Source organism: Scaptodrosophila lebanonensis, unplaced genomic scaffold (genome assembly GCF_003285725.1).
Source record: "Scaptodrosophila lebanonensis strain 11010-0011.00,11010-0021.00 unplaced genomic scaffold, SlebRS2 tig00000113-arrow-arrow-pilon, whole genome shotgun sequence".
Classification (NCBI taxonomy): Eukaryota; Metazoa; Arthropoda; class Insecta; order Diptera; family Drosophilidae; genus Scaptodrosophila; species Scaptodrosophila lebanonensis.
Genome location: NW_022060575.1, coordinates 1,278,799 through 1,296,253, shown reverse-complemented (window position 1 = coordinate 1,296,253; position 17,455 = coordinate 1,278,799). Strand labels below are relative to the sequence as shown.

Genomic DNA, 17,455 nt, shown 5'->3' with positions numbered 1-17,455 from the left:
GCTGTGTGTGTGTGTGTGACGCACATCCATACATCCACACGGCCACACATACTATGTATGTATGTATATGTACAAACTATGCGACTTATTTCAAACGTTGACTGGACTGCAGCCTACGCAAGAAAATCTTTCTGACTCAGTCAACCAGTCGACCAAGCAACCGCAGGTTATACTTGTAATATGCATTCATTCCGTTCCCTTCTTTAATTCTCCACTTTTATTTTTATTATTATTACTTTTCGTAGCATTCTTTTTGCGGACATTTGCGGCTTCACAAGCCTTTCGGATCAATGCACGGCTGAGGAATTGGTGCGCCTCTTGAACGAGTTATTTGCACGGTAAGCGAAATGTATTAAAGAGAAAACTCAGATGGCCGTCTTGAGTTTTGTGGCATAATTAGTGAAATGGCCTTGCTGTTGTTGTTCGGATAGTCGATGACACGCACATGTGTTAAGGTAGTGCGTATTATGTTTTTGCGCCCAGAGCTTAAGAAACCTGCCTAAATATACACAATTCCCATACACATATGCGAACATGTAAGTAAAGACATGGAAAACTAAACAGACGCTGGCCAAATTAATTGCACATTCAAAGGGCTGATTGGTTTAACTCCGAGCCGTGCACAGTGGTCAGAAAGATCAAATATGTACAAAATAAATTTAATTATATACTATTTAGTGTAGATAGTGTTGCATAATAAGAAAGAATTTATTACAACTAAAGAAGAGTATTCTTAAAGGTGGCAGAGTGTGGTTTCAGAGCTTTATGTCGAATATTAAATTCAAAAGGTCCTGACAATTACAAAAAGTGTTTTTTTTATAGCAAAAACCTATCTCTGCTTATAATACTTTTTATTGATTTTGATTAAATTCATAGTACTTATAATTATTTTAAAATTTTTGACAAATTGGCTTACAATGGCCATAGCCATAGAATAGTATTTTGTTTGTTTATATAGAATGATCACTTTGCCTAGATAATTAATTTTATAAATGATTTCTCTGTCCAAAAGCATGGTCAACTAAAATACAAGATGAAGTGCAAAATAAAAATTGTTTGGCAGGGGTTTAGCCAATCCAATGTGCTCTCCGTAAGCTAAGGGTATAACTATATAGTATTATCGGGCGACTATTTGGATATACTCGTAGTCCCTATTCCACGGCTTCATAGAACTATATCCTGTATTGAGAATAAAGTGTTTAAACGTACTGTACTACATATATACCCATTTAAAATGCTTTTGATAAAAATAGCTTTCAATTCATTGTAAAGATGGTACTTATTATTAGTAACAAAATTCTGAGACAATCTTTTAGGCAAACTTTTGTCATGAACCCCATTAAGTATACGTTACAATGCACGCTTCGGTTGGGGACTAATTCCAATTAGCTTTGAAGCCCACTGTGCAATAGGTCGGCTTAGGTTCGTTAGCAGCAGGCAAATAACCTTTTTTTGGCTGTTCATATTTGGCCATTAGCTGTTGGCCATTTTGTAATGGAGTTTTTATTTTGTCATTTTCAACCGTTTTGCTCAGTTCTGCTTTTTTCTCTCTCTCCTTTGTGTGCTGCCGTGTAGCTTTGATCGATTGGCTGCTGAGCATCATTGTCTGCGCATTAAGCTGCTGGGCGATTGTTATTATTGCGTCTCCGGTTTACCCGAACCAAGGCCGGATCATGCACATTGTGCCGTTGAAATGGGTCTCGATATGATAGACGCCATTGCGTGAGTATACGAGAAGCAGAAACAAATAACAATGAGGATGGCCGCATGGGCTCTGGGCCATTGACAATGCAGTTAGAGGCTGGGTTGGACCGCTCTAGCTCTTTCTTTTGATGGGGATTCGGCTTGGGCCTCAGCTTTGAGTGGCTGCGGTTGGGGCTGCGGCTGCGGCTGTTTTTCAATACTAAATGGCTTAATGGTTGTTGTTGCAGGCTGGTCCGCGAGGTTATGGCTGTGAACGTCAACATGCGTGTGGGCATTCATACAGGCCGCGTGCATTGCGGCGTTCTGGGTCTGGTCAAGTGGCAATTCGATGTCTGGTCCAATGATGTAACATTGGCGAATCACATGGAGAGCGGCGGCATACCAGGGTAAGTAGCATGTTTGAAGACTTTAATCGCACAGATCAATTACTTTTAGTACTTATTAATTACTTTGTGTGAAAGACGCCCACAGTTACCGACTTAGTACATCAAGTGTGACCCGAGACTGACCGCTGGTCTGACCCACTTCAAAGCTAAAGCTTTCTGTCTGTGTCTTCGTTTTTGTCTTTTGAGTCGCCTAAGCGCCACAAATCCTGACCTCAACAGTCCTTGCTTTGTCCTTACTTACTGTCCCAGAGTCGCACATTTTTCTTTATTACTTCGCCTGCTGACACTTCTGCCTGTCGCTTATTGTTGCATTCGAGCGCAAACACAGATACAGATACAGATACAAAACCCTTGTAATGGTCAGCGACGCCCTGTTCCAGTTTTCCTAACGATCCAACACCTAAGAACGACAGCTGAAAGTTATGCTACAACACCCACATATTTATATACTTTTATACACAGACACCCACACAGTTAGTTACTGACCTCTTTCAATGCCTTGTTGTGGCTATTTCGACGCTTATCGTTGACCGGTTATTGTTGGCCCAAAACCGCAAAACATTCAAAGAAAAACTTTTGCCAAACGTGGGTTTTTTCTGTCCAGCTCTTCTTTAACGCCTTTCGCTTGATGTTTCATTTGGTTGGCTGGTGTGGGAGCCGAGGAACAAGTAAAAGCAAACTTACCATAGTCGTTGACAAGTTTCACTCACTTCCGTTTTGATAGTCGAAATTGTATGCGTGTGTGTACATTTGCATGACTATGCCTGTGTGTGTGCTTGCGAAGTACAATTAAACGCAAATTCGCAAGTTAACCCATTGAAGCCAACACATACTTGCAAAGTGCATGCGTATTTCGTATTTAATTGATTTAATTTTTTAATGTCAATTTTGTAATTCAAATAGTGGTCTTAATCCATTAGGATGGATTTTTAAAAATAATAGCTACGATTTTAATGCATTTTTAAAAATAATAGCTACGATTTTAAAATAAATAAATAAAATCTCAATACATACATTAAGGTACTGATTTACCAAAGGCTTTCTTTAAAATGCATATGTACCTATGTGTGTATTCTAGAAGTGTAATTCAACCTGAGTACAAGCTGAAATAAGAAACCAAACGAAAAATAGGATGTTTATCAAGTACAGAATTTTTACATAAAGCGTCGCGACGCGTTGTACCAGTCGGTTTTCAAGGAAAATCATCATACCTGGCCCTTATTCTTGATACATTTTGATTTGTTTTCATTGAGAAGACGAACACAGATCGTACTTTTGTTGTTGCTTCAGTGAAATACTGTTATATAGTAGTGTTTAGTTAGAGTGTAGCTGCGATTCCTTGCAGTGTTTTGTATTATTTTCTCGCTGAACCTATAAATGTTTTTCTCTAAGCCAACTCTAGTACTCTGTAAAGTACGAGTATAGTGTTTAGTTTGGATTTGCCAGAATATCCAATACAAAATTAAAAATTCAAGTTTTAAATGCGGATTTCCAATCTTGAATTTGCTTAAAAACTATGCCCTGTAAAATATTTTATCATTTCGATTCTCGGGTTGATGGGTGGGTTAAAATTGCTGGCCGTTCAAGTGCTCCTTGCAGTGAACACTGTGCACATTGTGCCCGAAGCATTGAACACTCTATGAATGTGCTCAAGTGTCGCGCACTTCAGTGGCTTTTGAAACTTGTTGTCCTTCATGGCAGTGCCTTTTCTATAATTGAGCTGCTGTTGCACAAATTTGCATATACATACTACATTGTGCTATATAGCTTGGGTGTAAGTAGGTATGCGGCGTAAAGCCATTGGTAACTTAGTTTGTGGTGCTGTCCAATCGATTACGACACACCAACACCTCGCACACCATACACGCGCCAACACCAACACCAACACTAACACCAACACCACACACAACTTGTTACACGCGCTGCAAATGCAGTTGAATGGCATTACTGGGGTTGTTGTTGTTGCCGGTACGCCTTTTGCAAATGTGCCGCCATTTTGTTGATTTAGGTTGCCGTTGCTGCACTTTCAACACTTGAGCAATTTGTTACAGTTGTGCCCCTCCTCGCAAGCCAGTTTTTGTTTTTGTTTTCTTTAATTTCACCAAATTGCTTCGCCCACGACCCTGCATCGCCTTTAAAGAAATATAAGTTTAAGTAACAGCAACTCAGTTTACTCGTATTTGGGTCAAATTTTCTTAGCTGGGTCGGTTTGCCTTTGTGGCCGTCACCGCCCAGCTCGTTTGTTAGCTTGTCTCGAGTGAAATTAAAAGTAAATAACTTGTCAGAGGGTGGCGGGAGGTACTCGTACATAACTGTTGCCTGATAAACTGCAATTCAGCAGAGCGAATTTTTTGTTTACGCCACAGTAGTTCCAGGAAGCACTTCAATGCTCCTTCTCCATTCTGTCCTTTGCATGCAAAACTTGCGAACTACATGCCACCACACATCTGTGAATGAGGGGGATGTTATGCGTCCATTTATAAATGGACACCCACTATAATTATCAATAAAATCAACAACATCAACACCATGACACTGCATTGTTGCACTTTTCACGCACTGCCAGACAATGCTGCACAATTTTCCGCAATTCAACTTCGAAGCCATTGGAGACGGCAGCGTGATTAAGGATGCTGGCAACGTAATTAAACAAAGGGCGTGTCTGTGAATATCAAATAACATGAATCGAATAACAATGTTTGCATTGAGAGGCAGGGTTATGGGATTACAGTGTGCATTACAGTATTACAGTTTTATAACTGTGGAATCAAGGCCTGGCAGAATATTGTTACATTTGTTTTTATACAACTTAAAGGCAAAATTATAGCTGTAGAACAACTATAGTACTCCTGTAAAGGAATTATATGTGCTTTACTTGTATATGTGTATTCTGTGTTCCTTATTGTAAGATAATAGTACGTTGTTTTTTGGTATGCAGTTGTTATTTTAAAAGTATTTTGCCCATTTTTTATGTGAAATATTCTTCCATCCACCTGTGGTTCCATTTGTGGTTCCGATATTACCGATAAACCATAGAAGTCGAGAATTTCATATAAAATAATTATATGCCTTCAACAATTTTTGGTTTTGGCTTAGACATTATGCATTGAACATAGAATTATTTCACAGGAGTATAAGTTGGATTTTTTTTTGCTTTAAATCATGTTTAAAATTCAGAAAAACTCCTTATATAGTATTCATCGCAAGATGCACGGGCACTATAAACCTGTATTCTGTTTCGAATGTAGTGAAAATTAATTCCAAAGTTCTTCATTTGTTGAATGTTAATGATTTATTTGTAATTTGTAAGCAAACATTGTATGATAATGGACAAAACTATACTACACCACAAAAAATTCTAAGCACATTAGCGTTAGTTGATTGTACTTTTCGTAGATCTGGGACAGGTCGTAAGTTCGCATCTTACATTACTGTCAAGTATTCAATACATCAGATGCGTTGTTGTGAATTGATTGTGGCTGACAACTAATTTAAATGGGCTCGGATTGCCGTAGGCTTAATTTCAGCCTTTCAGAAGACCAAAAGTGTTTTCTACGCATGAAATACTTAGATTTTCGGAACAAATTCTCTATTAAAAAGCATTTATTTAAATACCTAGCTGATTGTGCTTCTCATAAGTGACGTAGTTAGCCCAAAAACGTAGGCCATTATGTACGTATTTAATGTCCAAATACTCAGCGAGTGTATGGGTTGCTTCTGAAACATTCTTCCCATAACTGCAAAAGGGTCAAAGGAATAAAGATGACAGCGCGTTTGCTAGGCAAAGAAAATTGATGAGAACTTTTAAAGAATCCTCACGGCTATGGCCATAATGTGGCTGCTCATCTCTAGTTGAATTTGCGATATCCTGCCAGTGGCACGTGGCCGCCGACGCATGTGGCATTTGAAAGTGCCTGTGTGACCGTACGAGTGTGTTGTGTGTTGTGTGTATGTGCGTATGGGCGTGTGTGCGAAATGACAATTTAATAAAGCCACTGATGCTGACTTGCAGCGGTGGCAGCTCGCTTGCTTACTCAACATGTTGCAAGCGGCGAAAGCCATGAAAACATTAAAAAGTATTTAGTGTGTTGAAGGAGGAGGGGAGAGTATGTGAAAGTAGTGCTGCAGGGGAAGCAGCGCCAGTGCAGCATGTAACGACATGTAATGCAAGCTGCGGTTAGCTGCATGTGGCAGCCAACGAGCTGTGTTTGCCACCGCACTGATGTGTTTGTTGGTGTATGTGTGGCGCATAAGTTGCAAGCCGCAGCAAATAAAAATGGGGAAAGAGAAATAATATGAAGTCCTTAAAGGGAAGAAGACATGCCCCTCGTCTGTACTGTGGGAAGCTTCTCCTGACAACGTCTGTTTAGTTGCTGCCAATCAATTGGATTGAAAATGCACGAGCTGCTGCATTAACGCACATATTACGCATACGCCATGTGTCGCTGGATGGCTGACTGACAAAGCCTTATTCAATTTTTGCGCTCATTGCAGGCGAGTGCACATCACCAAGGAGACGCTCAAATGTCTCGACGGCGATTACGAGGTAGAGGCAGGCAAGGGTGCCGAACGCAACTCCTATCTGAAGGATCATCAGATTGAGACGTATCTCATAGTGCCGGGCGATATCTACAGACCGGTAGGTGGTAAGCAGTGGAAAGCTTTGAGCACGTCTTATTCATTTATCAACCACTTTCAGCACAAAAAGTCGCGCAATCGTCTGCAGGTTAATGGTAACATCTCAAAGGAGCTGCGCATGATGGGCCATGGCACTGCGCAGAAACACACATCGAAGTAAGTTAATGTTAAAATTGATTTTACAAACTCCGAACTACGGTAAAGAAAATACATCCTATCTTAGGAAGTTTTCAAGAACGCCGTACATGACATAAAGATATTGAAATATATTTAAGATTGTCCTTGCACTTTTACGAAGAAGTTTTGAATGCGACTTCAAACTTATCCTAAAAGTAAAAATTAGCCTGAAATTCTCTTCATTTCACAAAAATAGCATTTCTTTTATGAATGCGTTAAATGTGCCTTTTCATCACTCAATCGTTTAATCAAGAAATTGAAAAAGACACACGAATGTTTAACAGTGAAGAGACAAGTTTGTTTTTAAAGGCTCCATAGAATAATATGTAGATTAGAACAGAAAGAGAAAATATGGGACTTCAGCACTAATTATATTATTTTTAAAGTATACTAATTTCCATTCAGCAACAATCGAAGTTTACATGTTCTTAACTTGAAAACTATATTCATACTTATAAAGTTACAAATTATAACTTATTTGTGGAAATAAATATATGCCAGTTATGTTCCTGATATGATTAAAGACTAATATTAAACATTGGTTTTAGAAGCGCAATTTACTTTACTGATAATTTCGTTAATTTATTGAATTATTTAATAAAACAGCGGTCGGTATACATTTCATTAATGTGTTATTATTGCATTCCTTTATTCCATTTCGTAAATCCAATTCAACATTTTCTTTGAATTATAATTTATTATTTATAACTATAAATTATACATTATGTTATTGATTACACACTTCATTATTTTCAAAGGAAAAATTGTTTGTTTTTATACCCTGTACCCGTAGGGTAAACAGGGTATATTAGGTTTGTGCAAAGTATGTAACATACAGAAGGAAGCATCTCCGACCCCATAAAGTATATATATTCTTGATCAGCATGACGAGACGAGTCGATCTAGACATGTCCGTCCGTCTGTCCGTCTGTCCGTCCGTCTGTCCGTCCGTCTGGATGAACGCAAGGATCTCAGAAACTATAAAAGCTAGAATAACCAAAGTTGGCATCCAGATTCTCCTAGGTCCGAGTAAGGACGAGTTTATTTTTTTTTTTTAATTTTCCCCCCCTTCCCCCGCTACAGAATTTCGTCAATAGCGTCCACATTTCAAATGCTACCTAAACCAAACTTTGCACACATAATTTATATATAATTGTCTACTGTTGTTCAAAATTTTATTCAATTCGGTCAATTCTAAGAAAAGTTATTAGCGAAACAAATTCTCGCCAGTACAACCCCCACAAACTGCAGCAACAAGTTCGCTCTTCTTCTTCCTCTTTTTGTTGCTGCTATGGGCGCATATAACTCAGTGACGGAAGTTTACCTGGGTACAGGGTATTACACTGTCGGGCTTGCTCGACTGTAGCGTTCTCTCTTGTTTTCATTTACCGAAAAAAGGCAGACACTTAAATTAACCACTACAATATTTACATTTTAATCAGAAATACCTTATTACTATAACCTTCGACACATGCTCGATTCAAAATTGTATATTAATTATTAAAGGCAAAACACACATGAATGGCAAAAAGATAAATATGTAAAAACTCTCTATGAATTCAACTACAAAAAAGATACCAATATTATGAAGCAAAGTAAAACTTTGACTGATATTTAGTTGAAAGTTTAAATGCAGCTTCTCACAACAGATTTAATTATTTTTAATTGCCGTCGAAACTAAATTCTATTTAGTTAGTTTAATAGTTAGCTCAATGGTATATTTTTCTCATCTTAATTTTCTTGCACCATTTCTCCTGCAGATTTGGCTTTGGTGACAGTGCGGAGAGTACCAAGGATCCAGAGGACGAGGTCAATGAATATCTTATGCGTGCCATAGACGCTCGCAGTATCGACCACTTGCGGGCCGAGCATTGTCAATCGCTGTTGCTTTGTTTTAAGGACAATGCGTTGGAGAATAAAGTGCGACCGGTCGTGTTCGTATGACCAATAAATACTAATGCTTTTGCACTTTCATTGCAGTATGCCAGCGAACCAGATCGAATGCTCTGCGTGTATTTCTACTGTAGTCTTTTGGTGCTACTGGGCACCAGCGTCATGCGCCTAACTGTTTTCCAGAGGTAAGTCAACAAAGAATCAGATCAGAGCCATGTACATACACGTATATGAATGCGAATGCAAATAAACGTCCTTTGAACGCATCGCACATGTTAAAAAGAGAACGCTGTGTGCTGTTTTTTCATTGAAACTTTCCCCACCTAACTTGATCCCTATCCCCTCTTTTGTTGCAGCACTCCATCGGCACTGGCGCTGTCCCTGGGAGCCCTGCTCTTGATGCTGCTGCTGGTATTTTTGGTGGCATGTCACGAAATCAATTTGAAGGTATGCATCGGGCTACAGGTTGGATTTATAAATCGAATCATTCCCTTTGTTTTTAACGTATAGGTGTTTCATATTTTATTGCATTTATTTACATATTCCATTTAGCTACCAATGGGCATCAAAAGGTTTTCATTACATATTCATAGCAATCGAAGGCTCTCGCAATTTTTTGCCTTCGCCACGGTAGCTCTGATTGCTCTGACCACGCTCTTCGTCATGGTAAGTACCAGTGGAGGGAAAAGGGGTGTCGCTAGAGATCTGGGTCTGAGATTAAGCTTTCTTAATTTTACCTTTCAATTTCACGGCGCTTTGCACAAAACTGGGCTCCTTTAAATATCCGTGACCCAATCCGCTTGGCCTTTCTATAAAATATTAAGCAGCGGTTAAACTTAGACCAAATTCTGGGCAAATGCGTGCATTAGGTGATTACTTGTAGAATCTACATTGCTGAGACAGTGCACGGACAGTCAACAGTCAACTGGTACGACTAATTTGATTGGCTGCTCTTTGATGTGTCCTTGGTGGATGCCCTGCCCGCTTGTTCCCAAATTTAGAAATATTATATCATGCATATAGCATCAAGCATAAAATATCACAAATGTAAAAATATTTCTCATATAAATTTTGCGTGTAAAAGTTTGCATTTCTTTTATTTTCTTTGCAAATTTCTGCAAAATTAGCATACGCGGCGTATGCGCAACATCAAAAAAAATATGCGAGCGCACAAATCTTCGACATACACGTAAAAGGTCTGAGACACTTAACATCATAATTTACCGCGCTTTTGATGGGAATGAAGCGACAAATGTTTTATGTATGTGTGTACGCACGTACATACATACAAGTATATTTCATCTGATGAGGCAGGACGGAAGTGGGTGGACTGTGTAGGCAATAGCCTGTGAAGGGGGGCAGCGGCAGTCAACATGAGAATAAGAATGAAAATAAAATTTAAAAAGCAAACAAAAATTGCCAAAATAAAATGGGGGCGCGAGCTGGTTGCTTGTCCCGACTGTGGTTCTTGCTATTGTTGTTGTTTTTGTTATGTAGCTCTTGTTAGTGGCTGTTTTTTCTGCTGCTGAGCGCATCAAAACAAAAGTTTTTCCATTAAAGTTCGGCATTGGCTGATAACCATGGCGGGCTATGAGAATACACGAGAGGAACAGAGGCGATGATTCTGTACTCTACTTGGAAAACTGTTACACTATCCAGCCGCTGCCAGTTTCAACAAGGTTATCGATACTCGAAATGGGAATTGTGCTCTCAGATTAGCCAACAAGATAATGTATTGTTTCAAGTGTTTTACTTGTCTTTGAAATGTCATTTCAAAAGGTATTTTGTCGCCCATATGCGACACAACTCTTTCAGAGTTTTCAATATTTGATTTCTTTCCATTATTTTTAAAAACAAAAATTCTATAAGAGCTATATAAAGTTCAAATTGATCTACAACTCTTAGAGGAGTAGCGATTAAAAATGTCTGTATATGTGAGAGCAGGCCCCATATAATTAGCATCCAAATAAGACAAGTGTGGAAAGAAAATATTTTAAAGAAGAAAACTATAGAAATTGATTTGTTTATCTCATTATAGTCACATTATTAATATACCGGAAATATATTCGTAATGCGTTTCCGATTTAGAAATGGTGGGAGCTAAACAAATACACCTCATTTTGTTTTTACACGGTAGATGGGATCCAGAAAACCCGTGTAAAACGAGGCATTGATAATATGCAAAAATAGGTGATAGGTCCCTTATCTCTAGAACATATTAAAATCAGTGAAAAAACAAGGATTCAAAATATCTGCTGCATATCGATGCTATTTCGTATGTCCTGGTCCTGGGCTTATGCATAATACCCTCTTTTGAAAAGTGTATAACAAAGCAGTGTTTAAACGCACTTCGCTTCATACATATGTGTATGGTCTGTGTATGAAGCCGTCCATTTATGAGATACCTATACACCTGAGTCTGCCTGTCTACCTGTCTGGCTGTCGGTGCGCGACTGCCAGTTTCCGAGTTCATGGCATCACAGAGCTTACCGCAGTGCTGAGGATGTTATGCAGCTTCTGACATTTGGTGGCCAACTTTTGTATGGGCGTTTAATGGCACTTTAAGCATTTCTGGCGGGCCATTTCTATTCATTTGGCTGGACAGTTTTTATGGGCAGCAAATGGTTGCTTTAAAGCGTCGTTAAAGCTCGGCCCACAGTTCGTAAAGTAATCACAAAAGTCACAGCCAATGGTGTTGTGATAAGCGAACAACTAATTAGCGTTCTCACCCACTTGTACTCATCCACTGACACATTTTAAATACATAGTTTCAGGAGTCTTGGCGTCAACTGAAGATACTACAGACCAACTACGATATGATGAACTCGCTTGCGAAAACAAACAGCACAACAAATATAAGCGACAGCGTAATTGAAGCTATAGAAACAAGTGCTGCCTCCTGTGATTTCTACTTAGCTTGTAACGTAAGTCTTAGACTAAGAGTGAGAGGAGGGGTAGCCCATTTACTCCAATCCCCAACCATCCATTACAGACCTTTTTACTGCTCACGCTGCTCTCGATGATGACCTGTGCCACATACCAAGTTTTGCGCATTTTACTAAAGCTAATGCTGCTGCTCTTTGCCGCCGCCTCCTACCTGGCCTGCTCCCTCTACTTGTATGCACACAGCAAGGAAATCAGTTATGAATTGGCGTAAGTATCTACATCTACATCTACCCCTGCCCCTACCCCCATTCTGCCTCCTGCTTTAGATTCTCCCGAGCCAGCGGCATTTGCCAGGCAGGTCGCGTACGAGAAATGAAAACGCATTATGCTGTACTCGTAATGCAATTTGTTCTGCGCCAAGTGGCTGACCCTCTGCCACCCTGGTGGAGACAGGACCTCCTGCTGCTCAAATGCATTTGCTGCAGCCACAAACTGCATTAAAATTGTATTTAGCACTCGCCAAGTCAGCTGCGCTATTTTAGCAAGCAGCGGGTCTGTCCAACTTCATTTATCAGGCTGCGAAATGGCTCTACCTACTAGACTACTGCGACTGCCACAAAAGCACACAGGGACGCAAAAATGTATCTGCACACCAAAGACAAGACAAAACATCCTTCAAAATTTTTAAAACAATTTATAATTTGTTAATGTAAAGAAACACTCTAGATTTTAAAACTAAAACGTAAATAAGCCCTGAAGTATTTAATTACTTTATAAATATGGCAGTCGTTCAGTGATACGGAGATTTTTTCAAGTTTCATATTGGCTAAAACAGGTTTTAACTTAATTTATTCGCTATCGATTTGTGTGTTTTTCATTAGAAAAGGGAAGTGAGGAAATCCCAAAATTTTCCGAACACTCGGTTCTACTTGTAGTAAAATTGTTAATATCGGTTTCACTTTTAATTGAAATCAGCAAAATAAGTAAGTTGCTGGCTTACATTTTCAATGATGTTTTCAAATTTTACCAAAAAAGTTCGGTTTCTTCATTGTTATGTTACAATTTTTTAAGGCAATAACAAATACTTATAATAGAACTAAACTAAACCACACTGTACTTCCTTATCTCATAGTGAAGCCATTTATTTTCATATTTCCCTAAAGAGAACTGACTTACTTTTTACAAACAGATGCAGTATCTTTCAACAATTAAATGTTTCTAACAGAAGCATAAACATATTTAATAAAAAATAGAGGGTTCGTTTTTTACAAAATTCGACTAAAATCTTACAAGGTGTGGATTATCAGTTGTCTGAATACATATTTCGATAAGTGTGAAACTACGACTGCATAATTACAACTACTCACTCAATGCTACACTCTTTTTTGCTATCTATGTACCCCTTTTACCTCTGCTCCTCTGCCACTTCGGGTGCCGCTGATGTGACTCCTGGTGGCTCAACACTCGGCATCTCGTGTCGCATTGTCGCGTGTCCTTGCGCCTGTATAACTTGTTAATGGACTGGAATAACTTCGTCATTGCCAACAATGCCGGCGCTGCCGTTGGTTACTGGCACTTGGGCGCTCGGGATGCAGCATTAGTAATGAGGAAGCCTTGCTGCGCTACATAATTGATTCAATCTTCCTCTTTGCATTTATGCTGGCTTTGATTTTTCACAGCCATCAGACTGAGGCGACATATCGTTTGGACTTTATTTGGAAACTGCAGGCAACGGGTGAGTAACTAACACTCAAATGTGCGAAAGCCCACAACTTCTCAAACTAATTAGCATGCCATGCTGCTCAAAGTTTTCCTTTGACCAGTGACTGACTGACGCTGTTTTCTAATGAATTAGAGGTCCTGGCCAGGAGTAACTGCCGAAGGCGGGGGCTAACAGCGCAGCTTTGCATGCAACTTTAGCCCACAAAACTGCCTGACAGTTCCTCCTAGCCACCTAGCGATGTCTAGTGCTTTTAAACATTTTAAAATTGTGACGTCAGTGAGCATTTAAGAAGAGAACATTTATTTATGGAGGTGAAGGCATCACAATATCATAAAGTACTTTTGGAGATGTTAGTTATCTCTATGCTCATAACTTTATTTTAATAGGATTTGTTGATATGGGTTAGTAACCAGACTGAGTATTGATACTACAACAAATTCTTAACTTATCTTTTTGAATACCAAATGAAAACTAAAATGTCAATAAGGCCTTGAGGTGCCATAAAGAAACGGAGGAGTAAATGGTCCTCTAATTATACTGACTAACTTTGTAACTGATTTAATTTATTACTAAAATGATAAATTCTAGTAATTAAATGTTATAGTTACGCATTTTGTGTTTCTTTAAGTTGACCTACATGACCTAATTATATAACTGAAAAAAGAATGCATAATTAAAAGAAAATTTAAGCGGGAGATAACTAAGAATTGTTTCGACCAACAAGCCCAGGCGCTCACTATCCATATTTTTTAGTTACTTTTGCCACTTATGGTATTTTATATATTTTTTAATGGCAAACTGTTAGCAAATTCCTTTCCTGTTTTATCCGAGATATAAGATAAGGCTACGGTTCATTGAAAGGCATTATATTTCTATCAAATGTAGAATCATCTAATAACAGCTTTTACTAATGGAATAGCATTGGTAGCTCAGCCACATACACACGTGCAACTCTTGTTACTGTTGTTCATGCAGTGGATGTTTTTTTTTTTGTTTTCTTATACCCTATACCCGAAGGCTTTAAAGGCTATATTAGGTTTGTAACAGGTGGAAGGAAGCATCTCCAAACCCATAAAAGCATAAAGACTTAGTATACTATATAGAGTCTTCTAATCCCTAAACAACGCGAATTTTCAATTATTATTATTATTTTTTTTTTTGAATTGTCCTTTCCACCTCCCTTAATTTTGTCCACAATTCCAAAGCTACAGAAAATAAACTTTAATTAATTACTTAATTGAATAATTAATAATTTATTAGTAAATTGTAGTTCTCAATTTTTGTTTAGAATTTCCATCGAAACAATTTTAGACTAGTACTACGCTAACAAACTGCAGCATCAAGTGTTTCTATCAAGTGTTTCTATCTTGTTTTTTTTCTTTTTCTACGGTTCATTAAACGATAACTGATACTGCAATTTTACGCTATTCATATACGTTTTTCAGAGGAAAAGGAGGATATGGAGCATCTACAGGCTTATAATCGTAAACTGCTCGAAAACATTTTGCCCGTGCATGTTGCCGAGCATTTCCTCAGTCGAGAGAAGCACATTGACGTAAGTATTCGCACCCATATTCAAATTCATAGCCATAATGTGCATATGTATGCCTCAACATATCGTATATGTAGGTTCACTTGAATGCAGATGAATTTTCAGCATGGCTATTAAAATCCAGCTTGAGTTGCAAGTATGTCAGTTTCCTGCCACCGTCAGTTGAAATGCCACTGCGGCCTGCAACACTTCCTTGAGCACGAGCAGGAGGTGCATGCATTTTATTTTGATGCCGATTCTGGCATTGAAACGCTTGCACTATTTCCGGTCAACAAATCTGGGCAGCTGGCCAAGCCAGCAACTCAGATCGTAGGTAAAAAATACTGTTGAGTTGGATTGCTTTTAGTTCTTTGCTGGAAAGTGAGAAATTCATTAAGCAAATTATTTCAGCCATTTGCAACATTTGAGGACTTTTGGGAACGGAAACGCGGGCATTCCACTTTTGTATAAATTCCATTTTATTTTCACTTCAGTCACCTTTGCCAACTTAAACATGGCCTGAAAATCGATTGCTCACAATTTGAGAGCTGTTTCTTTTTAGCTTTAAATTTTAGATTCACGTTAGCTACACGGTATGTTCCTCTTAAAGACAAACTGAGTTAGTTTGAATCCAGATGTTGAATAATCAGGACAGGTTTAATTTGAAGCTTTTTTGTTACTAATTGGCTACAATAAAAAATATTTTGGCCTATAAACCGCACAAAAACTTGAACAATAAGGTTTTTTCTTGCTATAAGGTCCAACAAAAGCGTAAACACTTAAAACAGCAATACTTTTCTACTAATGGAGTTAAATGTAATCATAAATTCTATTCCTTTTCGAAATAATTTGTGGATTTGCATGTGAATTGCTTTTTATTAAGGGTTCGGAACTAATTCAAATACTTATTTAAATATTTGTAATTTCTACAACGACTTGGACAATAGTTATTGTTGTCTATATGTGTAAAAAGAACGCTATCCGTCCTCCTGAGCATTTATCATCTCTCAATAAGGTGCACATTAGCTTTCTTGTTCAGAGAAAGTTGGTCTGAATGGTATGGCAAATGAAACTCTTTCAATGAGCACGAGTCGTTAATATTTTGAATGATAGTACCAATTGGTTTGTGCAAGCTTCTTACCTAGAAGGTCATTGACAACTTTTTTGTCTAAATAAAGAACTAAAATAACATTTTCAATACAGAGAATGCAGATATGTAATGCTATTTTTGGACATGGATAGAAATAGTGTGATGTGTTTGTGTATTTCTTTCTCAGAAAAAAGTCGACAACGGCTTAAAAACAGAATCTCTTAGGTAATTAAATAATACAGCTCAAGTCAGTGCTCTTGCAGAAAATTAGAAATCATTACTTACAAATCCAACACAGATTCAATAGCTTTACAGACAGTGGTACTTAAGAGGTAGTTGTGAAGCCAGGTCAATGTTTATGGATACGTAAGTTAAGCTCATTTCATACTCATTAGCTGAGCACATAATACCCCTTCATCCACAAACATCCACACATAGCCACTTACCATCATCCACCCACAATTGCAAACTGGCCAGAGTGCAGAGCAGGGCCATGGTTGGCCAAATATTTGATTTCGTCTACAATTGGTTTCCCATTACAGGATCTGTACCACGAACAATGCGACAGTGTGTGCATCCTCTTTGCTTCAATACCAAACTTCTCCGAGTTCTATGTAGAGCTGGAGGGCAACAACGAGGGTGTTGAATGTTTACGCTTGCTCAACGAGATTATTGCCGATTTCGATGAATTACTGAGTGAGGAGCGTTTTCGGTAAGATTATTTTGTCTGGAGTGCAGCAACAGTTACTCCTTTACGGCCGCAGCCTGAAACTGAGAATCAATATATACATCCGTATTTCTCATTGCTTGCAGCTACATCGAGAAAATCAAGAGTACGGGGGCCACCTACATGGCCGCCTCGGGGCTGACGGCCAATACCTGCGACCAGGTTAACTTTAGTCACGTCACGGCTATGGCGGACTACGCGCTGCAGTTGTTTGACAAAATCGAGGAGGTTAATATGCATTCCTTCAACAATTTCCGAATGCGCATAGGTATGAAGAGTTTGATTGACTTGCTTCGTTTGTGGGTATACTAAGTAGTATATATATTCTCATCCAATCAACCCATGCAGGCATCAATATTGGTCCGGTCGTGGCGGGAGTAATCGGGGCCTGCAAGCCGCAATACGATATCTGGGGCAATGCGGTAAATGTGGCCTCGCGCATGGACTCTACAGGTCTGGTGGATCACATTCAGGTGAGTGTGGCCAAACATGGTCAATAAATCAATTGCCGACATTATTTTGTGATTTTAATTAACTGCATGCGCAATCGATAATTAATAGTCGTGTTTAGTTGACGGATTTCGATTCAATGCAATTGGGCGCACTTAAGTGAAATGCTATTTGCTTCTTGTTCACTTATCCGGTTAGCAAACAAAGTGCTGAGCTGGTATTCCAATTTCACAATTGCTTTCACTGATGT

General features: G+C 38.7%; 1 protein-coding gene across 1 annotated transcript in view; it reads left to right on the top strand.

The window, feature by feature from the left end:
• LOC115628351 (adenylate cyclase type 6) overlaps window positions 1-17,455 on the top strand; it is a 28,288-nt gene that overhangs the window by 7,378 nt on the left and 3,455 nt on the right. Inside the window, exons 6-21 of the mRNA XM_030524424.1 lie at window positions 246-338; window positions 1,576-1,722; window positions 1,932-2,090; window positions 6,585-6,729; window positions 6,790-6,884; window positions 8,666-8,825; window positions 8,886-8,983; window positions 9,155-9,245; window positions 9,351-9,464; window positions 11,567-11,722; window positions 11,791-11,951; window positions 13,286-13,419; window positions 14,853-14,962; window positions 16,571-16,740; window positions 16,842-17,023; window positions 17,104-17,228. Of these exons, the coding sequence (XP_030380284.1) occupies window positions 246-338; window positions 1,576-1,722; window positions 1,932-2,090; window positions 6,585-6,729; window positions 6,790-6,884; window positions 8,666-8,825; window positions 8,886-8,983; window positions 9,155-9,245; window positions 9,351-9,464; window positions 11,567-11,722; window positions 11,791-11,951; window positions 13,286-13,419; window positions 14,853-14,962; window positions 16,571-16,740; window positions 16,842-17,023; window positions 17,104-17,228 (2,140 nt within the window). The remainder of the gene's footprint in view (window positions 1-245; window positions 339-1,575; window positions 1,723-1,931; window positions 2,091-6,584; window positions 6,730-6,789; window positions 6,885-8,665; window positions 8,826-8,885; window positions 8,984-9,154; window positions 9,246-9,350; window positions 9,465-11,566; window positions 11,723-11,790; window positions 11,952-13,285; window positions 13,420-14,852; window positions 14,963-16,570; window positions 16,741-16,841; window positions 17,024-17,103; window positions 17,229-17,455) is intronic.